The sequence below is a fragment of the Acanthopagrus latus genome, chromosome 14, assembly GCF_904848185.1.
Source record: "Acanthopagrus latus isolate v.2019 chromosome 14, fAcaLat1.1, whole genome shotgun sequence".
Taxonomy (NCBI): domain Eukaryota; kingdom Metazoa; phylum Chordata; class Actinopteri; order Spariformes; family Sparidae; genus Acanthopagrus; species Acanthopagrus latus.
In genome coordinates this window covers 8429668-8457059 of record NC_051052.1, presented here as the reverse complement: position 1 = coordinate 8457059, position 27392 = coordinate 8429668, and the positions used below count along the sequence as shown (strand labels likewise).

General features: G+C 41.6%; 1 protein-coding gene across 4 annotated transcripts in view; it reads right to left on the bottom strand.

Annotated features, from left to right (window-relative positions):
* tafa5a (TAFA chemokine like family member 5a) overlaps positions 1–27392 on the bottom strand; it is a 266925-nt gene that overhangs the window by 55335 nt on the left and 184198 nt on the right. For all 4 annotated transcript variants that reach the window (XR_005079071.1, XR_005079072.1, XM_037122495.1 and 1 more), the window contains exon 2: positions 10648–10797. Coding sequence is in view for 2 of the 4 variants with exons in the window: in XM_037122495.1 (XP_036978390.1) it covers positions 10648–10797 (150 nt within the window). In the remaining 2 variants the exon portion in view is untranslated. The remainder of the gene's footprint in view (positions 1–10647; positions 10798–27392) is intronic.

Sequence of the window (27392 nt, the reverse complement as noted above, 5' to 3'; positions counted from 1 at the left end):
ACACACACACACACACACACACACATCCAGTAGGCCGCTTATTCATCTTAGGCTGCATTAACATCCATCATCTAGAGAGAAAAAAGGGGAATGGCAGCAATCTGTTTTTGTGAAAATGATCGCGGGCATCAAAGTAAGACATGATGAACTACTGCAGATCAGTTATCAGCCTTTTAGGTCTGCGCTGGCATAGTGGCAACGCTTCTGAATGTGAATTAACCTTAAGTGTATCTGAAAGGGAAATCTGAGCCAAGAGTCTTTCATTCAGGCTTAAAACTGAACATTTAAAAAAGTTTCATTCAGTATATTCACAGATTTCCAAGATCTCTTTTTTTTTATTATAAAGTATGGTGCTATATAAATACAGTATAGTACAGACACTCAATCCACAGAGCAATATGCATATCCAAAATCCAAATATACTCAAACTCAGGCGATTATTCAGGTAAGCATTTTGATATTTCTATAAAAGCAAAAGCCAATGTTGATATTATTTATGGACATTGTTTTTCTGCTATAGTTATTAAATGTATTTACATTTTGTAACTGCCTCTTCATATATTAGATTTCACAGGAAGTGGCAGGGTCCGCCACGCCTCTTGGCTTCTCAATTTGTCATAATCAGCCTCACTGCTTGCTGTTGCAATTGCAGTTGACTAACTTCTTGATTTAATGTCCCATTTTGTAGAAAATTCTACACAGTCCATATTCAGAGACTGTGCCTTTAAATAGACTCAGCTTCCTCAATGTAGTGATGTCCCAAGTGCACAGTCACCACCCTCAGCCTCAGCCACACTCACACTCACAGCACGGCAATGGCTCACGATAGCTGATTAAGAAATACGGTGGGCGATGCCTGCTCAGGCCTGTGAGAGCTGACCAGTCACAGCACACTAGGCTTTTCGGGGGGGGGCTTAAAGAGACAGGCACTGAAACATAGGGCGAATAGTGGTGCCGCAGGAGTGGACAACATCAGACAAGCTTTTTGAACATTAAAGCATCTAGATATTTTCAAGTTGACACCTTAGGTAAAAAAGTATGGACCTAAAAATGAGCATAATATGAGACCTTTAAAGAAAAGCGAATTTAAAAACAGGTCATTTTTTAGAGAACCATGAAAATGGATTTCCTTTATTGAGGGATTCTTCAGGGAGGCAGGCTACAGACTAACATATTGCAAGGTTAATGGGTGGAAAACTTACTGTAACTCGGAATGAAAGCCAGAGCATGACACTTTGCATTATTTTTATGCTAATGTGCACCACTCGTCAGCTTTTTCTCACCCGAGGGGGAAAACACAAACCTTCTTTGTATTATGTTTTTACGGCTTGTCACAATAGGAAAACACAGACCGGCTCGGTGTTTCTCTGTGCATATACCCACAACAAAGCCGTTTTGATACCAGTCGCTCTGGAGGGAGAGCTCCACATTAATATTTCCAAAAATTCTGAGTGCCCAAAAAAGAGGAAAGACAGACACTCGTTCGGGACTTTGGTTCAGACTGTGTGAAGGCGATGGCTCGTCAGCTGGAGCTGCAGCTTTAATTATGTTCAGGGAGTGTTTGGAAAACAGCGACGGGACTCTGACTCGACACTTTTTGTTTCATTCTCCTGTCATTTTAAAAGGAACAACTAAAGGGAGTGTTGCCAAATCATCATCATCCTGGCGCGGTACATTTAGGTGCGTAAAGTATACTAATAAATATAGGTTATAAATGCTTATGGGAGCATTTTCTAGTGTCCAGCACACGGTATTTAAAGGAGTACTATGTAGTTTTGGATAAGAAATTCAAATGCAGAATTTTAATATGTATAACATGAATGATGTAGTAATACAAACTTATAAATATATGTCTTTTCCATCACTGAATAAACAAGCTCAGAGCAAAAAAAGGTCCCTAGAACACTGTCTGGGGCTAGGATGGTGGCAGGGTCCGCCACATATAAACAAAGTAAAACAGTTAGTTTATTCAGTTATGAAAACTAAGAGAGTTTGTTTATTTAGTTTGTTCAGGTATAAAAATAAAATCAATGCAGATCTTTCTCTTCATCTAAAAAATGTCATTTTCAAAACTACACAGTGCACCTCGAATGTGTTTGATTGCATGGAAACTTTTTGGAAGTCTTATGATGTAAAACAGTAAAAATGCACTGCAATTACAATATAATTAAATGCTTTTTTTTTTCTTCTTCAAATGCTACAAACATCATCCATAATTACAGCGCTACAGACTTAATTTGTGGAAATGAAATGCCCCTCACTGAAAATGTACAAAAACCTACACGCAAGAGCAGCTTGTTGTAATAAAAGTTGAACAAATTGAGGTTTAAACGATGCAGCATAACTGGAGCACTTGGAGTTACTAAATTCTTATATTAAAGCCCGGCAGTAAAAAAAAAAAAAAAAAAAAAAAAAAATCTTTAAATATCACTGCCTGGAAGCGAGGCCAGACCTTTTCTTCATCTCACTCTAACACTGTATTCTCTGACCTAATTCACAAACAGACTATATAATATAGATGCCGCCCTCCAGATTTGTTTTTATTTTTAACCCTTGCCATCAGCTTTGGTGTCACAGTGTCACATCAGCACAGTGAACCGAAGCTGCGGCAGCAGATGTCAGCAACACTTTTTGCTTTTGCCTTCAGTATAACCCCTAAAACCAGACTATTACACATGCAGCTATGCGTAATGGTTTTTGTTTTATTATATCTGTTGTATATATATATATATATATGATGATTTAAAAAGAAAAAACAAGGGTAAACAACAATTTTGGTGAACAAAACTATTTTACACATGATGCTTAAGACTATATTGGTAGATCTATTTTCACACATGAACAGCAATCAAAACACAGCTGAATCATTATTACAAATTGTTTTTGTTTTTTTTGTATTTTTTTTAACATTTCCCTAAACCTAAACTGATGATTTCTGGAAAGAAAAAAAAAAGTTGTTTTGGGAGTAGCACCGGTGCAAATAAGAAAAGATGCACTGCAAAAGAGAGAGTTGCGCATCCTGGGTGTGTTTTGTATATAAAAAGATCCATGTGATTTGTGTCCCGCTCCAGTTTAGAGGCTACAGCCTCCAAACCAGCACACCCAAGGAGAAGCAACCCACCTCAGGCTGCAGTTCCCATCTGCCTGGCCTCTCCCTCCTCCTCTCCCTTTGACAAGGCCGCAGCCCGTAGTCATCAGTCTTCAGTCCGCACGTGTATATATATGTGTGTGTGTGTGTGTGCGTGTGTGTGTGTGCGTGTGTGTGCGTGTGCGTGTGTGTAAAACAGAAAGAGAAAATAGGCGCAACATTACACATTCACCACCGGACCATCTTTTTCCCACTCCCACTCCCTCTGGAGAGAGCTGCTGTAGCGGCTAGCCGGCTAACCGGCTGCCGCAGCTGACATGACATGTTTCCCCAACAGAGTGCGGCCCCCTCCTCCCCTCCCCTGGATCAAATCAAACCAGTGGGCTGATGCACTGTGATTGGTGCTCTGGTACTGTCTAATAGCCCAGAGTCGGAGCCTGACGCACACTGTTGTCTCTATCACTGCCTGATTCACCAGAACAATCCCTCATCTGCGAGCTACCCAGGGATGTGCATCTATCAGGATGAGAGTCATTTCTGCAGCTTGCAGTGCAGCTTTACAGATGCAGCTATTCCTTCTCTGTTACAAGTCAGAGTCCTGCGTTCAAAACCTTACAAACATGTGGTCAGTAGAAAGGTAGCTCAAGTATTAAAGGAAAGATACGCAGATACTCTTTTACTTTTATTATGCATACATATATAACATTATTATGATAATTAATCCCACACTTACATCTCTGTTTGTTTATATGGTGTATATATATAAATAGTCACTGTTTGTTTATTGTTTATTGTCTCAATGTATGCACCTTATTCACTGAGACAAATACCACATTTTTGTAAAACCCTTCTTGGCGATAAATCTGTTTCTGATTCTGATTCTGGTTCTGATTAATGCATCAATGTGTAAAGTAAATGTATCTTAATGAAGACTTTTGTGAAGATAATTACATTGTTACATCTACATCTACAACCTTAATTACTTTGAACAAGTGATAAAAGTCTGTGCAACACGAAGATGGTGTTCAACCAGCCTTTAACCTACTTTTAATATAGATTAAAAGCTCTAAGAAGGTTTGTACTCTATAGCTTGAAACAAAAGTGAATAAACAAGGTTGGAACAAGAATTATGAAACTGTTTAAGAAAATACTTGAAACTTTCTAAAAAAAAAGAACTTATAGTTGCTGCTCTGTCAGATGTTTTCGCTATTATTAAAGACAATAGAAGTTAAAGCCATTTTTGACACTTTTGTAACAACAATGCTTAAACCGCTCAACTTACCAGAGTATTTAACATCTATCAGCGCACGTTTTTGGTTTTCCAGCCACAACTACATTGTTAAACAACACACTGTAAACAGAGCTATTTATAAGATGTAGCAATTACAAGTTGGTAGAGACCAACAACAGAGCAAAAAGGCTGTGTTGGCAAATGTTGGATTCACAGTTTATTTCTGCTGCCTTCAAGTGACTAAAAAAAAAACTAAAATTACTTGATAAGACAAGACATGATATGCACTGAACCCATTTATCATATATTTTATAATCCAATCACATTTTACTTGGAAAATTGTGTATTGCAAAGTGAGTTGATGAATGTAAAAAGTACAACATTTGCCTCTGAAATGCCAAGAAGCAGAGGTACTTGAGCAAACTACAAATGCCTCTAAATGGTACATGAATTCATGTTCTTGGCTTTATTTTACACACGAACTAGCATGCACACACTGTTGTTTTTTTTAAACAATATTTCTTTATTCATTACCTGGTAACTCCTTTGTCAAATCTTCGTGTCGCCTACGCATGATTTAAATGCAATCATGCAGTCCTTTTATATCAGCAGTAATGTTCATTTTGAGCCAGTGCTGGTATTTAATTCTGAAGTCGTGCTAATATCAGCATGCATCCGTGATCTGGAGCCAATGAGATCAGAGTTGACTGCCAGACGGGCTCATCGGGGAGTCCTCCTGGTGACAGATCTTGTAATGTGTGACCCCCTGTCGTTGATCAGTCGTGTTGTGTGATTACAAGACAGAATGTTGTCTAGCGTGACCAGCACGGCGATCCGATGACTTTGAGAGCCGTGTCGTGCGACCGCGGCATTACCTGCGGGCCCGAGCCTCTTAAAACCGGTCACCTTTGAGGCTTTCATCAATGTCAGCATCCAAGCAAAAGGAGACCAAACACAAACACATTCACCTCGGGCACTGGGACTCCCCGCTGAGCTATCACAACCACAGCCAGTGACCCTCGACAAGCTCCTGTAAGTCTCTGGAGTGTGCACCCCCCCCTCCCTTTCTGCAGCTCTGACACTCTCTCCTGCAGCCGGCAAGCGAGAGTCGTCAAACTCTCTCCATCTCCCTGAAAGTCTCTCTCGGTCTCTCACTCTCCTAATAAGAATCAATATCAGCTCTCTTAAAAGTCATCAAGCGCAGAGGTAAAAAGGCTCAAGAGCATGAAATTGCAGATGGGAGAGGGTGTACTTATGCAACACTAGGCTGCGATGTAGGCCTCAAATGGGTAGAGCTGCCGCCGGCATACAGTAGAGAGAGAGAGAGAGAGAGAAAATGACTACTAGAGTGAAAGCAGTGCATGAGAGAGTCAGAAAAAAAGGGGGGGGGAGCAAAGGGCAGGAGCAGAGAGGAAAATATAATAAAATGGAGAAAGTGAAAGGGTCAGTGGAAGGAGGCACCTCATGCGGTAGAGACGGCGGCTTTTCAAGGTTTTTGTTTTTCCCTTTTCTTCTCGTGGAGTCGCGCATCAAACAAGCGCGGCTGGAAACCGTATCATGTCGGCGGCTTAGCTCGCATTCTCCCCTCCTTAAAGCAGTAAACACACGGGGCGACCGGAAGGCGGGGAACGCGCGACAACAAAGAGCGGAGTCTTCGGGGTCGACGGCACTCCGGCGCTCTCTGTTTTCATTACCTCACACTGTCCTGGAAGCCAGGTGAGGCCCGCCAGTGGAGCTATGGATTACCCTGCATGGACGGGACACGGAGTCTGAACCATGAAGGACACGGATGGTGTCAGCCAAGGCGAAGGCATATTACAACAGAGAGCAGACCTGAAGGACTGGAGTAGATTAAAACTGATTGAAATCCCATTTGTGGCGTTTGGGGTCTTTTATGTCAGCCCTCTCTTTTCTGCCTCCCTCCCTCTCTGTCGCATTGTCCCCAAAGTGAGCAGAGGCTGAGTCTGAATAAACAAATAAGATTGCATTTGCGGAGACAAGCATCTCAGATTTGCATGGCAATAATATCAAGCTGTGGGATTTTGTAATATGAACAGCAATAAAGGTGTTTGGTTTTTTTTTCCCCCGATACGAGGCGATGCGGCAATATGGGAGGAAAATGGTAAATTGCAATCTGACGTAGGAAAACACTCGCGCACACAGAAGTGACTCTGTCTACATACATTTATAGCTTATGGTCGTGATCTGCAAAGTAACGAGGGTCTGTCACATACATTCAGCTGAAAAAGGACAATGTAAAAAGTGTAAAGAGGCGCAAAATGGAAACACTTGAGCAGAACTGAAAGTCTCTTAGGGATCCAGTGTGCAGGATTTGGTGGGATCTAGTGGTGAGGCCGCCTCTTGCAACCAACTGAACACCCCTCGGTGTTTGGTTGGTCCATTCCGTGGGCTCCCGTGGAAACAAGGCCGTTGAACGTTGGCTGTGAGCTCACAGCTAGTTGCTAGTAGTTTCCGAAACTCAGCCTTTTATGAAAACAACAGCAAGGGGAAAAAGGCTTTTGTTATTTGAGTTTGTCCTAAATACAGTGCTTGTCTTCACCCCGGGAGCACACTGTCTGGAAGGAAGGACTGTATTTGGCCTTGTAGATTGTTTTTGAATCTGACAGCAGCACTGCAAATACCAGCCACTAATGTTATGTACTTCAAAATAAAATATCTATTGTGAGTGTTTGTGGTTAAAGAACATTCTGTACATCAAATACAACTGCAATATGAGGTTTTGCATGTCTTATATTCTCAGATTATTTTAATTCAATTAAACCTTTGGAACTTGGAATAATTAATAATAATCAATAAAAATAAATAAATAAATAAATAAATAAATCACTGCAGCCACAATGTTTTGTACTATGTAATTCATCAGTGTTGTAAAAAGGTTAAGGGAAGAGTAAAAATATTGTGTTAAAATATTACTTGTGACAGTCAACAACTAATAGGACTTGAGTGAATATCTTAAAGTGTGTGATATTAACTGTGCTTAAGTCACAAATAAAATTTCCAGACAAAAAATGTAATATGTCTAAGTATCAAACATGAAAGCGAAATTCTATCTATGTACATTCAACTAAATACTGCATAGTATCGATCAACCGGTTGTCGACCTTGCTAATTATTGGATCAGATTTCTACATTTTTTCTGCAGTTTTGTGCTCATTGAAAAAAAAAAGGACATCATAATAAAAAATATGCCACTTTGGCTCTGATGCAAAACATATCAAATAAATGTGGTGGGGTAAAAGTAGAATACATGTGCCTCAAAATTGTAGTTGAGTGGAGGTATGAAGCAGAACATGGAAATACTCAAGTCGGGTACAAGTACCTAAAAACTGTACTTGATTAAATGTACTTTGTAATATCCCATCACCGTCATTCAAAATGACCTAAATCCATCTTAATGAGGACTCTACACTGGCTTGTCTGTGTATTTCACAGCACCTGACAGGATCAAAATACATTTCTGACTCTCCATTACCGCACCACTTCTGTGGCGACATAACGACTGTACGAGCATCGTTTTAAGGTTTTATTTCGTGGGTTCATTTTCCGGTCGGGCGGTTGGTTGTACTGCCGTCCACCAGCGCAGGTCTGTAACAAGTCAGCAGATAAGCCTAAGCTCTCTTCAGAAAAAAAGAGCTAGGCCTACACAAAATGCCACAGCACTCCATGGAGCCCACGTCGTGACAAATGCCTCCTGATACTATCTGGATACTGTGGATTCATGCAACATCAGAACAACTTATTCAGTGGCGAAAAGAGGGAGCAAAGTGACTCCGCGGCGTTGGCGGTCATGTCTACACGATCAGATTTTTTCTTCCTAAGACTCGGACAAAGTGCACATATCTCAGCGTGAAGCAGCGCGGCCGAAAGAAAACACTGAAGTTGGAGAAAGGTCAGATCTCCAAAGTCCTCTGCGCCTGCCACACAAATAGATAAATAAGCCTCGGTACGCTCACACATGGTGGAACGCTTTCTCCTCAAACGACCAGCAGGTAAAAACCAGTCACACAGCGCTCTGAGGACCGAAAGCTCCTCCGATCCGACACACAACTGTGAGGCCACGGTTGAATGAAAAACAAGACATCCAAAGGTACAACTCGCAGCAGGTCTGTCCTAACTAACAGAGCTGTTTAGTCTGCCTTCACCTGCCGCATGAACCCTCCCGACCCTCCTCAGGCTAGAGGCCACATCTTGTGAGGGAGCGGCCCGGTGACAGGCACCCTGAGAGGCGGCGGGACCACAATGAAGATGTCAGGGAGAGATGGAAGAAGAGCCGGAGTCACGCCATCGTTCAGCCTCATCCTCGAGATACACTGAGCTGTCACGGAGGCAGAGCGGTGACCGGAGGAATGGCTCCGGATTCTTCTCCAGTAGATGTGTGGGAGGAGGCCGGGGTAACATCTAATGAGACTCCTCCCTGTCCGCCGCACCACAAGTGCATTACAAATATACAGCCGAGAAAACCACGCAGCTCCAACTTTAGTCATTTTGAGAATTTTAATTACACATCACCAATTTCTAGGCTGAGAGACTTCTTTGGCCGCTGAGCCTGCAAAAAACATTTATAAACCTGTCAGCTCCTTTAGAAGCCATTGTCATGAAGCTAACGAACAGGGCCGTTGTTCTTAGATTATGAAAAGCTAAATGTTTTTGGGGGGGCATATTATTTTCACAGCACAGTGACAATTTTTGGTATTTTAGACGGGAAAAATAATAATTTGCACGCTTGTATTTAGAAAGGTGTGTCGGAGAATACATGATGTAATTAGAGGTCCTATTTGTGAGAAAAGCTTTACGAACAGTTTCAACGATTGTGTGCACACGTCATCCATTTATGTTTGTCTGAAATGCTTTTTTTTTTTTTTATATCTGCAACAGAGGGGAGAATAAAAACAACAACACAGGGAGTAATCTTTATCTTCCATATCGTTATAGTTTGTCAAAAATAAAGTCTAGGCATGAGGCGTTGCGCAGACAATCCACCATTCCCCATTTACGCCTCCATTTTTTAATGTCCGTCATGCATTTTAAGTTGTGCTGCATCTATCTTGTAAGTGTTGTGTCAACTTATTCCTCTCCGGAGCTCCTAAATGCAGATTATGTTCTCAAATAATTGATTAGCTGTCACGGCCGATGAGATGCCAGGAAAGAGTGAAAAATGGCCGTCACAGTTTCCTCGAGGCTTGCTTAGCTCGTCTACAAGTCCGAAACCATGAGAGATGTGAAATTTCACTTTAAAAAACTGAAAGGCTCGTTCAATTCATCCTCTGTCAATCAAGTCAGCATTCTGATACAAGTTGGAGCGCTGTGTGAAGTGTAAGCTTGTTTGAAAAGTGTTGCCGGCACTGAAATTCAAAATGAGCACAAAAACACTGAAGTTTGTCAGTTTCAAAACGTCATGTCTTTACGCTGTTTTCGAACGCTTAACATTAAAGGTGCACTATTTAACTTTTGGCCACAATTTAAATTTTTGCTCGAATGTAAGCAAATGGCAAATTAACAGTGCGTCTAAAAGTCGTGTCAAACTGCTTTTCAATCCATCGAATGCCCTGCCACTTTGTTTGTTTACAGGCAAGTAAACAAGTCGCGTAGTGCACCTTTAAGTTCTTAATAGACAAGATAATCGTTAACAGATAATAAGGCATCTTTAAGTCCTAATTAAAGGTGCATCAGCATTGATATGACTATGTAAGTGTTGAATGTAGCATAACGAACATGGTTTTCTATCTCAAAATAAAAGCGTCTATGATGACATTATGAACTCATATGTGCCTTATTACATTTATTCATTCATTTTCAAGTGATTATATTTAGTAAGTATTACATGACATTTCACACAGTGTCACAACTTTTTTTTTTTAATCAGAGCTGTAATAGAAACGCACCCTGACGGACATTATTCCACAAAAAGTCTCACTATTCCATGAAATATAAGCCCATCTGTTGGTAGGGGATTTAAGAAGCCCCCCTGCAGCCACTTTTCGAAATGATTCAACTGTAAATTGATTTGTTGCGGGCTGTACTAACCTCACAAAGACAGCCCTGTGATCCACTTTACTCCACAATGAAGGTTTATCCACCTTAAGCCTCTACTTAAAAACCCGCCGCTCTGTGACTGCCCTGTGACTGATGACATGATTCAACACTTTGATATTGCAGAATTTTACACTTCGTTTTTTTTCACGTGCTCCAGCACCAACTTCAATGTAGGAGTCAGACACGCCTCAGGAAAAAAAATAAGAAAGGGCGCGTTAACGTTCGGGTGGTTTAAACTCAAGTGCCCCCCCCCTCAAAGAACGCCTCCTCTTACCGTCCACACAGGCGGGTCTGGCTCTTGTAGTTCCAGCGATCTGGCCCTTCTTACAGGCGCAGCGGGCCGTCTGCCTGGCGATGGTCCGCCGTGGTTGGCTGCTGTCCCTGTCCAGCGTCACAATCTCACATGTCCCCGCTGCCAGCTGGCCTGGAAGTGACATTGCACCACAGAATGTGAGGTCAGAGAGATGAAATCATAAACAGGGAGAAATAAGCCAGTCTGTCTCATCTGTTCAATTGGTGCTCTGTCACATGTTCAGTGGTCTCCCTCTGTTATTTTTCGTAAGCCTTTTGTAGCTCAGTTGGCAGGACATGGCACACATACTACCAAATCTGAAAGGAGTCGGTCTCACTGGAAGCACAGACACAAGAGCCTGCACTGTGGTTGTACATGTATTTATCCACAGAGAGACTTTAAAACATTTTATCTTTAAACAGCACCAGTGGTGAAAAAACACATTTACACAAGTAAGACATTTCACTCTACTGAATGTATTTGTGTGTCTGTAATAAAGTCTTGAAAGTCCTATTTTTCTATAAGATGTAAAACAAAGTCTGCCATTGCTATGGGATCATTTCAGCCAGTTTTAATATAAATGAAATATTTCTGTCTGAATTTTCATCAGTAAGGTGATATTTTTCTTGATTCTAAAGCAAGGATCCCTAATCATAATAACAACATGCTTAAAACTACAAATCACACTATATCCTAAACTACATAAACACAATATATCCAAAACTAGGCAAAAGGATATTTAGCTAACATTAGCTCAAATTATGTAAGGTTTTACCAGCATAAGGATTCAAAAAAACAATGTGATCTCATAAAAAAAAACAATAAAATACAATAAAAATAAACAAATACTTGAATCCAAGTGAGTTTGACCACACTGGATAGGCTTTTCGAAGGTTAACGTTTATGCCAGAACAGACATGGGTTCCTTAAGGGTTGGCAGATCCAGACCCTTCAGCCAGAACAGAGCCCATAGAGGCTACTGGTACTGAGCTGCTCACTGATAGAACTGCACGAGTGAAGGGTCTTTAAAAAGACGTCGGTAGAGGAACGAGTTTTAAATTTCAGCTACCTAAAGACTGCCCACGAGCTATTTCCCATTAAGGGCCACATCCTATCAGCACACCTCTTTGAAGGTAATGTACCCATTAGCCATGGATGAAACACATGAATACTGATGAACTTTGTAATTGCTGCCAAGCCCCCCCTCCATCTCACACACACACACACACACACACATCCACTATGTATTCAATCAGGTGACCTTTGGCCCTGTAGCCGGGCCCTTGCTGCTCGCAAATTAACCTTTGTCTGTGTGTGGAGGCCCTCTGGTGCCATCCTGGAGAGGCTTATCAGGAGCTAATTGTGATTGGCAAGAGGATGGAAGTTGTGATTAAATCTGGACTTGAGTCCCGAACACTTGGGTGGCCGCCTTAATGAACTGAGCTGCGAGGGGTCACAGCCGGGGTAATAGGGATCTATCAGGATTCATCCACATGCCGGTACCTGTGGTGGCCATGGCCACAGAAGGAGGAAATGTCTGCATATGTAGAACTGTCATCATGAGGGAAAAAAGCACAAACTTAATGCAACTTTAGTACAATGCTGTAGTTTCCCAGTCTTATTCATTTATTTATCAATGTGTTTTCCTCATTATAACCTTTCTCATCCATTTGATCTCAGCTGAGGAGGTTATGTTTTCACCCTTATCTGTTGTTTGGATGGTTGGTTAGTTAGTTTGTCCGCAGAATTACACAGAAACTACTGAACTGATTTCCACGTAACTCTGACGGAGGATGGGTTAACCCTAACCTGGAATAGACCCCACTAACTTTTGGTGTGGATGCTGATAAAGGGAACATTACATGGTTTCTCTTTTACATCTTTGTAAGTGTATCAGGCAATAACACATGAATCTTGATAAAAAAAATAAAAATAAAAAATATTGTAAAGCTTAAGGAATTATTACTATATTTTTTGTCAGTCCATAAACAAACACACACACACACACACAAAATAAGTCAAGTGTTGAGAGTAAAACCAATTGAACAGTACACATACAGACTGAATGGCCAATGAATTCAACTACAAAAAGTTTAAGACCACTAATCTTTAGCCATCTACATCTCTGCTCTAATGCCAGCAGCCATACATTAGTGGTATATGCATGGATCCATATATAACCTCTACCAAGCAGACAGGGGAAGTGATTAAAAATATGCAGAAAGATGTCTTAACACTAGATGCCTTTGCTTGAAAAAGCATGAAAACAAAATCCAATCTGTCATGCCTTTTGCACTTGGGAGATCAAGAACAACCCCCCCTCCCCCACCCCCGCTGCTCCCCTCTTCCTCCTTCCTCCTTTCTTCCTTTACATCGCCTGCTCTTTTCTCCTTCATGCTTCCTCTCCGCTTAAGTCTCTCCTCCCTCTTGCAACTCTTCCGTCTTCTCCGGGTGATGCCAGATAATGACTTGTCATGTGCGCCCTCGTGTGTGTGTACGTATGTGCGTTTTACTTCCTGCGTCCTACCCCACCCACCATCTCTGCAGATCATCTCAACCGCTGCCTTCTTCCTGCTTCCTCTCTTTGTCAGTTCCTTTTTTTTTTTCTTTCTTTGGAAGTCTTCCATTTCAAGAAGCTGTAAAGACTGTTTGGATATCTTACGTAACCGCGCGGATCACTGTGGCGCCGAGGTACCATGTGTGAAGTCAACTAGCTCAAAGACTGCGGCTGATGTGACATCGCGATTCTCTGTTGTTCTTCTTTCTTGAGCGGATGCAGCTCATTAATTGCCCACATTTCATCAAATGGCGGCCTCGCTTTTACTGTCACAGCTGTAGCTGCTGGGAAAACTGAATTCATTTAATTTGCTTGTTGTTGACTTACATTGTCATGTACTGTACATTCATTGTCGTCTATACAGCTGCACTGGCTTCTTTGAGGGGACTGTAAAGACTGTTCTTTTTTTAAACCCAGTATAAGAATAAAATAGTTGTGCTCTGCCTCATGAAATATTTCCTGGCATTGTGTATATAGGTCCTTATCAACAGTAGGACTAGAAGAAATTCTTCACATTTAAGCTTTAATTTAAATGTTTCACTGTGACGAGGGCGACGCAGTATTAATTGAGCTGTTAATCACTACTGTTCGGAAATGTCAAAACTCACAAAATGATCAAGTCACTGTTGAAATTCTTCGGCAACTTTGCAAGGTACATGGCAAACTATATTTAGTATACTTACACTGCAAAGCTGAAATCAGTGTTTTCCACACATATACTCTGTATTCTATCTATACTCTATATTTCTGGCCACCACTTATAGCAATATTTACTTTTAATTTTATTTCCATCCGAGAGAAGTAAACAGAATGTTCTCTGGAGCAATTGAGAGTCTAAGGAACAGAGGATGTCGCTCAGTGTACAGATTGTTCAGCCCATTGAGGCGATGTGATTATGATTTTGGGCAATATAAAAAACCTGAAACTGATTCAGCTTTTCCTATTTAATGCAGGCCTACGTATAGAGTTGTTTGGTGAAAGCTCGTGAGTAAGTAGAGAGATGTGTTTTTTGGGCAACTTTTAACACTGCGGACGAAAAAAAAAAAAAGTCAGCAAGAGTCATCCTCCAAGGACCATGAATGTTTAAACCAACTTCCAAATCAACAGTTGAGGTGATAGTTCATTCTGGACAAAAGTAGTGATGCGATTAACCAACTGATGAGTGAACCAATACACCAACAGAGCCAGCCAAAGCAAAAAAAAGGAGCTATGACTAAATATGTATTGTTGTTTTTACCCAGAAGGTTGGGTTTACCTTGCCTTGACTCTTAATTCAAGTTCCCCACACAGACTGAGATAACTGTGCTCTTCCTGTGTTTAATATTTTGGGTATGATTGTCAAGTATTTGAGATGGCAGAGGCTGCAATCCACGGAGAATCGCTGAGAAGCATTAGAGTTTTCAACGAGTTGGTTTCAGCTGCAAGGATTCTAGGTGTTCTGCAGTCTTTCCAAATATTATGTGAGTGAACTTTGAGGACAAGCCGGTCTCAGTCCCCCAATAAAAAGCAGGAGTCGACTCCATTCCTTCTTTTTTTCTAAAACAAATTGCTCCGAGCATCCCTGTGGCTCAGCCTCCAGAGCGCAGTGCCAGGGACACCGCATACATTGCCACTCTTAAGCATAGCAAAACTAAACAAACAAAGCAAAAAGAAAACGAACTGAACCCAAAACTCCCCAACAGAAGAAAGTTTTCCTCTTTTCGCTGGCCTGGAGGGAACAGCAGAAAAAGGTTAGAAAATATTACAGGATCCACTGCTCCAACAAGGCAGCTTGCAGTAAGCTCGACTATGCGTCTGGTCCAAAAAAAAAAAAATAAAAATAAGCCGTTTATTTCTCGGAATTAAAATGGAATTTTTCATATACAGTGTATATACAAGCAAATTAGATGTAGACTAATCTTTTCACGGTCATCCCGTGAAGAATCTGGACTGTAAAGAGAGGAGTAAGTAATCCTGTTTCTTGGAATAGCCTCATGAATAACGGGGAAAATCTGAAACTGGCAGGTGTCCTCGGTAACAAACCCAAAGCTTGTACCAGTATAGCTATGATTTATCATCACCCTTATCAGCTTCTGTTGTCGAGCAGTTGTCAGCTTGGCTGGCCAAATGGCTGATTAAAATGTATGTGTGGCCACCCTAGAGTGAAATGAAAGCTCAGACTGTGGCAGAAGATGGATTCATGTGGCAGAGCGTACGGCTTAATACAACGTAATATTATTGACATGCTCCTATGCTTTATTATTTCTCCTCCCGCTCCTCAGCACATTACAATTGTTCTGCCACACACAGCCGTTTGACAAATGTCCAGCACAGCTAAAATGCAGGGAAAGATGGCGTTTTTTTTTTCCCTCCCTTCGATCTTTAGCCAAGATGTCTGAGAGCGTGTTGGTTTTTTATTTATTATTTTTCAGAATAAAATTCTTGTTTTTGCTGCTAAAGAGCTTTCAAAACAGCCAAAAAGCTGCTTCTTAGATTCTCAATCTGCTGAATCAAATGCTTAGATATTTATAAAAATGTGTGGTTTAGGCTTGGAAGGAGGGGAAGGTACAGGCTTTTTTTGTCCTTCTGCAGTATGCTGGAGTCACGCTGGGACTGCATACTGTGCAGCACAAGGAACAGCTACCTCCAAAGTATTTCTGAGTGTCCTTCTGAATTGGACACAAAATGTGCTCTGCCATGAAATTTACTGAGGACTGTGAAGTGCAGTCTAACAGAATGAGTGTATAATTATGCCCCATTTTTACAGCGATACTTGTGGCAGCGTACGTAAGAAAGATGAGGGCTCCCATCCAATAAATAGAAAAGAAATGTTTGCTGATGGTAAATCACCACCACAGATCCTAAGCAGTAAATTATACATATATCACTTGGAGTGGGCACAATTTATTTGCTTACAACTGATACTGGCTGTGTAACCAGTTCATTCTTTTTGCTCAGGTATAAGATCAGTTTGATGATTGTATCATCTGTCTTATAAGTATAATAAGAGAGGCTGTGTAAACGTAAAAGTGTAAACTAACGCATCAGATGACACGGACGCCAAACTGCGGAAGAAGTAGAAAGCTAACAGCCGACATCTTTAACTCATCCCTACTAACAGGCCTAGCATATAAACATTTACAGTGAAAATAACGGTAATGTTACACCCATAAACTGTACTGATCCTCATAACGGTGTGTTATAACATCAGCTACCCATTTAGTAAATGTTGGTATTTCATTTCTTTCATTTCTTTTCTCAAATCACTTGTAATGTTAGCCGACACTAGTAGTTTAAGGCTCATTCTTGCCCCCTTTGTGTACCAAAATAGATACATCCATTTCAGACGATGTAAAAACTACCCATATGGGTCCAGGCGACATTTATGTTGCATGGATGGTAAGCAATACATCCAGTAAAGGACAGCTCAGAGTCAGCAGTTTCTGACAATGGCATTGAAGCAGTATAGAAGGTTGTGATAATGAACCTGTTATTAAAGAGTCAAAAGTGGAGGGAGCACCGAAGATGGAAGTGTTCTGTGAGGCCAACAACTGCATTTACAGTACTTTTGAATGTCTGCCATTGTTAAAACTTCTTTGTCATCGCCTACGGTTCTCTTGCACAAACCACTCTCTACACTGCAACCACAATTTCCTGTGGTGATGCTACGTTTTGTTTGCACCTGTAATCTTTCAGCAAACTTGACAAAATGAAAGCAGAGCATGCGGAGTGATGTGATTTTCTGGGTCCATGCAGGTCATTAAGGGTAAAAGGATGGCATTAGAGTTCCCTTTCTATTCAGTCTGGACAATATTGTTGCATTTTTGTCTCTGTTTCATCCTTGCAAATACGTCTACCATGTGTGCTTGGGGATATAAGTAACTACTTAAAAAACAAAGCACGGGTAAGAGATGGTATATCAAATCTTAATTTCTGAATGGACTGATGGGGGGAAGTTTAGTATCAAGGGTTAACAAAAGTGTTTAAATGGGGCCATGCTGCTTCGAAGACCCAACCGCACCAGCGTGGTTTGAGCCAACCAACCGACTTATCGGCATCCTGAGAGCTGTGATTTTGCCAGCAGAGATACAAGTGTGCATTGTTAGGTGAAGAACATTAAACGCTGAAATATAATGTACTGACTTGCATATTAAGGCAAACAATGCTGTCATTTTGCCTCAGAGGAGCCGAATGACTCGTGTATGTCTGTTTGGCTGTGATCTGAAATGTAAGGATGCCAACGCGGGACCATGCGCCTCTCTTAACATCAGAATGATGCATGTAATGGCTGAAGCCGGTTCCTTTTCAACACATTCTCGCAACCCACAATCGCTTGATGGAGCTCCATGTAGCTGGAAACTAGCATCACATGTTCTCTGCTGGAGACGAGGGAGTGCGTACGTGTGTTTCTGTACATTGCCAGACAAAAAGAAAAAAAAGAAAAGAAAATGCTATATCACTCCAGAGTGTTACAGCTGCTCGGAATGAGAGAAGAGAGTCCGGCGCCAAGACTGTGAGTCTGAAATCCCATTTTGGATCCAAACGCTGCATTAGTAGAACCTTGATGTCATCCCTCTACCCTGAGGCCTGACGGGCTAGTTTTTAAATGAATCCTTTTAACAAGCCTAATCAGGGGCTGGAAGAGCCAGCTGAACAGCATGCGGTGCAACAGGAAAGGAGAGTGGAGCCGACAAGATTACAGCTTCAGGTAAAAGAGCAGTCTGATGATGTGGGGCTTCAACGGAATCTCCAACTCGCCCTGCATTTGAGAGCAAGGTCCAGAAACAATGACGCCAGCCACTTGCTTAAGCTTCAATTTATTCAGAGTCTGGACCTTGGTGATCAATGACAGCAGTTTGAAGAGTGTGTATGTCCTTGTTTTTTTACAGCTGTGAAGAATGGCGTTCCCCTGGCAGGAGGAAGAGAATTTATTTGAATACATTCAGTTTGGTTTGTTGTACAGATGAATGATTATACAGCATGGCGGTTGCCCCACTTGTTTCTTTCAACACCCATTTCTAGTTGTGACATGGTAGTTTGACAATTTGAAACCATAGAAAGGGGCTGAATATACCCAGCAGTGATAGACCCCTTAGCCCCGCCCACTAGTTCATTGACTTGATAGGTCTATTTTTAAATCACTGGGTTTGACAGCATTTTTACTAATTAAAATGATGGTCCATGGGGAAAATGCTTGTTGTGCTGCAATACCTCAAGTGGCCACTAGGCAACATTAGAATTGAGGCTGAAAGATGCTAGTGTACGCAGGTCTATTCACACAGTCATGCTCTGGTATAGTCAATTCAATTTGAAACTGGTTGTCTTAGCTAGCTTTGCGCCTAGCTGTTTCCCTGTTACCAGTCTTCAACTAAGCTAAGCCAAGCAGCTGCTAGCTTCAGCTTCATATTGAACTAGCAGGGAGTGATATTGATTCTCACATTTAGTTCATGTAGTTTTTGAGAAGGAATTACATCAGAATTGTAATATTAGCAAAAGTAAGGTGATGATACAAACTCAACTCAGAAACATGATTTTTTTTCCATAACTAAATAAACGAGCTGTTCTCAGAGGAAAAAAAAACATCCCTAGAACACCATCTGAAAGTAGAGAGGTGGCAGGGTCCGCCACATAAACAAAGTAAAACAGTCTGATTCTCTCCTGATAAAAAAAAAAAAAAAATAAAATAAATAAATAAAAATCCCAAAAACGACATAGTACACCTTTAATTCTTACTTCTTGTATGAGGGCTGTAAATATCTGAAAATGTAATCATTGACTAGCTTAATAAGATGTTTAATGTTTTTTTTTTTTTTTTATGACAGTGACAAAAAATGATAATGAAAGAGTTACAGATAACATTCCACGATCTTGAATCATTGCATCATGCAGTCGATTGCTGCTGAAAAAAACTGCACTCCCTTCAAACCACCTCAACTTCCAGTAGACCTCCATTTCCCCCCTCCCCAATAGAGTGATAGAGTGACCAAAGGACTCATCATAAAGCTAGCCTTGAAAATTATTAATACCCTGCCTATGCTGCCATGAGTCAGAAAAAAGTTCTGGAGACAATCCTCATTGGGAGCACTCTCTCATCATGACGAGGGAGCGAGCAGAGGAAGAGAAAGAGAGAACTGTGGTCTTGGCCGATCTATTTTGGGTGAAGCAAGCTCGTCTGAGCGCTTCGCTTGCTTTGTGGAGTTGCTCAGAAAAGTGATTTGATTTTCCTTTCCTGCCCTTTCGTTTCTTGCTAAAATGCTTGGGCAAGCAGCAGTCACACAGAAGCACCGACACACACACACACACACACACACACACACACACACACACACACATACACTGAAACATAAACACGTGCACTTAGAATACAACCACAAATGCAGCATACAAACGCTAAATATAACCTCAAGATAGACCTGAGTCTCTATATCTCTTTCTCACACACACACACACACACACACACACACACACACACACACACACACACACACACATATTAGTCAAGTGAATGTTGCCATGCAATCACAGCTAAAACTTAACTGGTTCTGCTTCCTACATGTTTCATGAAAACAATTCCCAGCTACTAATATGCTCTCAAAAATCCATTTCAAAGAGCAAGATGAGCACACAGGCTAAAACAGAGCTAACTGTCATTTGTCCAAACTGATGATGTTCCCATCTGCCTTAGCTAAACGGATGGATAAGTTTCCAGTTTTGCGGGAGCCTGTCGGATGTAGCCTACTAGCTTAAGCTGGTTTGATGTTGTGCGATCCGACTAAACCCGTATTTCTCAGGTGTAGGTGGAGAGAGCTACTAGCATACGGCTAGTTAGCAGGTGCCCATGACAGCCGATTAGCTCAACAGGGTACTTAAGTTGAGTCACAGTTGTCCTGATGGATTGCTGCTATGTTCCACTCAGTAGCGGCAGAGTCATGTGTGACACCTAGTGGTAAAAATGCGGTATTGCCGCTCAGGTATTTGGCTTACTATCAAACCCAGTTTAAAAGTGTTTACATCAGCTCAACCCTACTTAGCTACACCTGTTCACTGCTAATTGGCTGAGGTTAGCATGCTTACACATATAAATGAAGATGGCAAATATAAAGGTCAGATAAATACCTGCTAAACAACAGCGTACTGGCCTTGTCATGGGGAGAATGTTAGCATGCTGATATTAGCAATTAGCTCAAAACAGCAGTGCTGTATATTTAAAACCTACTTTCTGTCATTTCCTATTTTCATTAGATATGTGTGAATGAGTGTAGAAGACACAGTGAGTACGACAGCTAAGAGATGTGTACTTTATCATATAATCTTTTCAAATATTATTCCTATTATTATTCCTATCCGTCCTAGCTGAGGGGTTGGCAAGCATTCCTGTTTTGATGGTCGGGTCTGGTGTACGAGCTTAAACCCTTCTTAGCTATAACCGGTAAATGCTAATGGGCCTTGCTACCATTGTTGGCATGTTGTCACATAAAGCTTAGATGAATGGTGAATGAGGCAACAATAACACCTGCTACAACAACAGCATCACAGAGCCACGAGCTCGGCTGTAAGCTGAATAGTGACAGCGAGTCTAACAGATTAAGGATGTGTAGTTTTTTGTTTTTTTCTGTTGAATAAGCTTTTGAATTTTTAAATCTTCAAATCAATAAAGACAGATCAAAGGCACTCTTCTGGCAAAAAAGCTTGAAAAGCCTTTATTCAGAGGGCCATTTCCACACTGAAACTCTGGAAAAAAAAAAAACATCTTCAGTCTGAAGAGAATGTTTCTGCTGTTGTGCGTGGGTTGCTCAAATTGTTTTTAGCATGCATTGTCAATGTTTTTCAGAATTTCAGTATGAAATAACCATATAAATAAAGGCTTTTAAGCTTTTTGCCAGAGCGCTTCAGATCTTTTTTCTTTCTTTTTTTTTTTTTTTTTTAACTTCTGTGTTCTCGACCCAAAACCCCCCCTTATCACAATTTGTTTGAACTTCTGAGCACTGGAGATGTTTCTTTCCTTTAAATCTTCGGCTTTTGGACTGGTATTTGAAGGAAACGAGCACGTTGAGGACGCTACCTTTGACCTGCGATCAACTACTATTGAGATTTTGAGACGACCATCAAGCGAATGCATGTTTCTTTACGCGCTGACTTAAGATTCGACTAAATTCCGCATCCTGTACCTTAATGGGGTTTTCATAATGGAACTGGGGCCCGTTTTTCCTACTGTGACCTTGTGTAAAGCAGGAAAAGAATAGTGTTTTCCCATGAGACGCCCTCTTTTCCCCAGTGTTACTGTTTTAGAATAATGAACTCTGCTTAATAACAGGGTGTTGGCGTGAAACAATGAATGATCATCAATTAAAGCGGCGGGTGCAAAAGGAAAATAAATGACCCTGGTAACCCTTGGAAACACGGGGAAAAAAAAAGCTAACGTGCACACACACACACAGACACACGCGGGTAACCGTGCCACCTTACTCCTGCAATTAAGCACATTTTCCTCCCCCAGAGGATACATCACAACAGGGCAATGATGATAAGGTGAAATCCCTTAAATGTTGCTATGATTTCGCAGACTAAAGACCCCTGGGTGAAGGCGTGAAAGTCCAGTAATTTCTCTCTTTCTGCACCCTTGGGGGGTGGGGGGGCAGAAAAGCAAGATACGTCACAAGCTGAAGGCCGGCTAAGCTTGAATGTGTGAAAATCTATAATGAAGCATCGGCAAGTGTGCGTTTGGGGGGGGGGGGGGGGGGTTGTGCGAACCTGCATCGTTGGAGTCTTTGCAAGCATGTGTAGGAGACAGCTAATTTAAGTGTGGTAGCCATTTCACTTTTAGAACTGGCTTTTTATGTATTTGTGCCTTGTTTTTCCTCAAGTCGTTCCTTCCTCCTGCCTACTCCCAGCGTCCAACAAGCAGCACTCAGCAGGGGGGCGGGATGTTCACAATGTACAACCTCTCTCTGGTCCTTTGAAATATCAGTTGAACAAAGCATTTTTTTTTTCTTTTTATTTCAGAAGAAGGAAACTCTTTATCCTTACCTCAAAAAGGTATTACTCATTGGTCTGGGGATAGTTTTGATGCTGTAAAGCCGAGTGACATCTTTTACTTATGTCTCAACATCAGGATGTCGCGGAACCTCTGTAGCTCAGCTGGAGGGACTGCCACAGCTGAGGTGTAGCCCTTCAAATAAGCAACTGCAGCTCGGGGCTACTAGGTCTCCAGACATGGAGTAGCACGTGGACTGCGATTGGTTAGGCCAGAGCTGAGTGAAGATTAAATTGAATACGTTGAACTGAGGCTCAGGTATTCTCTCCTTATATATGGTGTCTCCTCCCTGGATCTGTCTCTCAGTTTCAAAATGGATGGAGCAGCGTGATCATATATAATTAATGCACAACAACACGGTTTGATACCTGAAATAGATGCCCAGTATTTCCTGGGAAGCTTCACTTTAATTTGTTAGTTTCCCAAAAAAATGCAGGATACCAGGATGTTTGGTACAGACAGACTTACAGCAACACACATTCATACACTGATGGTGTTGACTGCCATGCAAGATGCTGACCGGCACTTCAGGAGCAGTTTGGGGTTCAGTATCTTGCCCAAGGACACATTGACACGCAGGCCAGGGGAATCAAAGCAGCGACCTTCCGATAACAAGATGTTAAATTTCTCTAATATAACCACCGAAACCTTCCCACCGTAGCAGTTTCTGCTATTAATTTATTGCTACAACAACAGCTTACAGTTCACCTGTGTGGCAAGAAAACAAGAAAATGAACCCAGTTGAGTGCCAACGCTTTGAATATAAACCATGCAGATGGTTCAGCAAGCGAGCCGAATCACAACAGTAGGGCAGGTTTTAGAGCGGCATTAAACAGGAGAAGCATGGAATGTTGTCCCGATGCTACAGTTAAATGTCAATGAACAATGCTCCAGTTCCCTCATACTACCGGAAACAACACGTATGATGGAACATAAAGATGGTCAGGCTCGCCAACATCACCATCTGGACAAAAAACTGAAGCTATAGGACCTAAGGATTCTGTATGGCTGGCGTTTTCCCTACCTGAGTAAAGCGTTTTTTTTAAGACTTATTATCAGCAGTCATTAAATAAAAAAAGGAGGCAAGAAATCGTTGGCAATGACTGATACATATTCCTTGGAAGTAACGCTGCACAATTAAATGAAATATTGTACTAGTGACATATGGCAGTGTTTCCCACACATACACTTTACTTGGGCAGTCTGCCCAGGTATATTAACAGCCGTCTAGAACAGTTGGTGACCCATTTTAGTATTTCATCCGTGATTGATTTACTAGGTGAAGCCCTCGCCCTCCCGTACTGTCAATCACACATGCTCCGAGACCAAACAGCATAATAGTGAAGATGCACCGGCCTACGAATCATCAGATATAGGAAAAAAAAAAAAAAACAACATGTCATTTTGGCACAAATCCCAACAAATGTCACATCATCATGATTTAAAAAAAAACATTTACTTAAAATAAATACAGATTCCTCAGGGCTCCAGGGTCTGACTGTGAATTTTGGTTGATGCACATGCACCCAAATAAGTGCAACTTAACATTTTCATTGGTCGCACTGGTGCACCTGATATTTATATACAAATATTTTAGTGACGGAAATTTCTTTTTGTGTGTGCTGTGATTTGAATGAAGATAAACATTTTCTGTTATTCATGTTAACCATCACTTACATAATCAGTCAGGAAATTAAATACACATGTGTCATGGGTGCCCATAAATGAGAAATGGAGGAACAGATTTATATGGCAGTATCTGTCAAAATCATCTCCCCTACTAAAAAGTAGTAATTTCAACTGAAGGTAAACTCTGACTGTACATAACACACGACATCCATCTAGTGTTGCAGTGCTGCTATAGTGAATCAACAGGTGAAATTTGACACTGAATAATAAATAAATGTGCTCCCACACCTCTGTAACATCTTGACAAAGGGTCATAAATCCATCATGAGCTGCAGTTTGTTGTGAAGTGAAGCTGCAGTGATTGTGACATTAACCAGGTTGACATTTGTACCAAAGAGAAAAACACTACCGTAAAACAATCGCAATGACGAATATTATCCTCTTAATAAACTATGGTGCTGTCGTTATTCTGACATTTTTCAGTCGGGTCAAAAACCTGATCTCACGACAGCACAAGTGTGTATCTGTGCACTTGTGTATGGGAGTGGCGGGGTGCATGGCTCCTTTCACCGCAGCTTGATCAGCATGCAGGCTGAGGTGTGAGGGAGAGTGGTGATTGAATACAGAGGCTGCAGGCCCCGGCACTGCCTTTAATCTCCCCTCCCCATTTAACTTGGCCTCTGTGCTGCGGCTCTGCCGAGGCTCAGCTGGGGCATAGAGACACAAACACACACACACACACACACACACACACACACACACACACACACACACACACACATCGCTCCATCTGCCAGCATCTCCTGGTCTTATCTGTCGGTCTGATCTTTGCGTCTTTCTGTTGGTGTGTGTACCAGTCTCTCTGTCTGTCTCTGATTGGCTGTCGTTATTTTTTTCGTCTACTTTTGGTTTGTCTGTTTTTAAGGCTGCATATACAATCTGAATACAGTCAAGGAAAAAAAAAAGACATTAAGACTTAGTTACCATGAACACAAGCTGTCATGGAGTCCTCACTGCAATGACGTCGTTTTCCTTCAAGATATTATGTAGCTTAAATAGATGTCAATGCCAATTTTGGAGCATGTTCCATTTTATTTTACTAGCCAAAGGGGAACATTGCAGACTGCATATAATAAGATCAGTGGTGTGGTTTGGGTTGAGTTGTAGTTACAGTTATCTTTAGCAATAAAGCGCTCTTTTATAGGATTTAGTGATCGCCTTAGTGCCGTATCCGTGTTCCTGGAATCTCATCATTTTCCCCGCCTTTTAAAATGAACTCTGCATCCTAGTGCTGGAGTCGCCCCGCCGGCAGATTTAGACCTTTGGGGGTGGGATATGAAGAAAGAGGCAAAAGTGATTGTACCAATCAGTGTTCTTACTGTAAAAGTGTTGGTGTGTCTAACATAATTAGGATCCTAAATAGGAATTAAACACAAAAAAAAAAGCTGCTGTAAAAAGCCTGTTTTGTCTGTCCTCTCCTTGTAAATTGGAGTGTGTTAAGAAGATAAAACGGTGTCCTTTTTTTTGCATCTGCAGCTTCTCTCTGCTCTATTTAATTATCTTCTGACTTACAGGTAACTCTGCTGCTTTCTATGTACAAGCTGATAGGTTCCATTAACTGTTGAGCCTCAGTCATTGTGGTGGATTGGTGACAGCCACGGCACCAGGAGATGATGGAATGACGTGGATCTTTCATGTGCGTGGAAATACTCTCCAGTCAACATGGCAATCGGGTGTTGACGGAAACTGTGTTTTTTGCATTATCTAAATAACATCCTGGATAACTTGATTTTATTCAAAGCTTCCATGTCATTTTGCATTGCCAACAACAGGGTGCGAGCCAAGGTCATTTTGCAGAGAGAGCGTAAAGTCGTGAAATGAGAATTTTTTATCACAAGGACGAAAGAGTGAAATTCTGTTTTGTCAGAGTGACAATGTATACGGACACTACTCTAATAGAAATCTACCCCTTTCACACCGGACAAAAAAACCCACTAACACTTGCTAACATCTTGACTTTTACCTTTAATGTGAATGTGTACAAGTGGCATTCACTCCTGCATCGTTGGTGCGTATCTGCTCCAGCTCTACCATGCCACACCATGCCACGCTGTGACATGCGTTGCAGTTGAGGATGCCGTCTTATTCTTTTCCCGTCTGCCGGTTTGGAAGAGTGATCTTTAAAAAGTAACCATTGTTATATTGTCAGCTACTTCCATGTTACCACACAAGCCCTGTCAGCTTCCTGATCGATACTGCACATGTGCATCCATCACGAGAGATGAGAAAGGAGGGAAAATGTCTCACTCCTTAGCAGCTTCCATCATCAGCTTAATCTTGATTCAAAATATTATTGATTTTGACTTTTTAAACCGAGTTCTACCGTCTTCTCAATGTAGTCTGATGAGGTGTGTGATCTGCTGGGAATCAAAGAGGTAAATGTGAAAGGAGTCAATTGCCTGTTTTTTAGCAAACATTACCCACATTTAAAAAACTTGCAAATGAATGCTTATTTTGGGTTGGGGGTAGAATGTGTGAAATTGTGATGGTGTAGGATCACGTGTTTGATTCATAACCAGCCCGCGAGGAGAAGCGAAACATGACACAGGGAAAGATGACGTTGTCTTTCATTCTGAATCCAAACCCTTCATATTCCAGACTTGAATGAACAAAGAATGAACTGTTTTGTGTGGTCAGATTTGTCAGTCGGATCAATGCGTGGCAGACTTCTTTTCCCATTTCAGTGCCTTTTCAGTGTGAGTCAGTGTGTGAAAATCCAGTTTAGTGAAGACGGCGACCCGAGCAAGCAAGGAGAGAGGATAACGGTTCTTGAGTGTTTAATTATTTAAAGGCAGAGAGTCAATATATGAGGAGGTAGCCCCGCACTTCTTGCCCACAAAGAAGAAAACAGCTCCTGCGGCCAATGTGGAAGGAAGCGCCTCTTTAATTTACTACTCTCAGAGAGAGAGAGAGGGAGAAAAGGTCTGCTGTGTAGTGCAGTCACTCAGTGTACAGAAGAGTGGTATCCCATTTTCACAGAAAAACATGCACTGTCGGACAAAACACCTGAAAGTCCTACAAGTTCAGTGTAACACGCTGAATTAGTCTATTAGGTGACTGACCTCCAAAAGAAACAGAAGGAGCGGCCCCTTGTTTTGGCCAGCGCTGCCAGAGCCCCCGTCCAATGCAGTCCCTGTGACGGGCAGAATGCGCCGTTAGGTGCAGGCAGTTGGCAGCCACAGCAGGCTGAAAGTTAATATTTCTGTGTCCCAGCGGGAAAAAGAGGCTGTAAGCACAACTTGGGATACAGGGGATGAAAACAGAGAGACGCAACCCATCAGAACCTCCACTCTCGCTGATGGCTCTCGGCTTTTGGCTGCTTTTCAGGTGAGCCGTTCCAGCAGCGTCTGCATCGATAAGCGGTGAAACTCAGGGTGAAGCCGATAGCTGCATAACAGATTTCAGAGGGGCCTTGCTTTTTTTGGAAAAAAATGCTTTGAATATACCGTGTAGCCAGTCAGTTTGTGT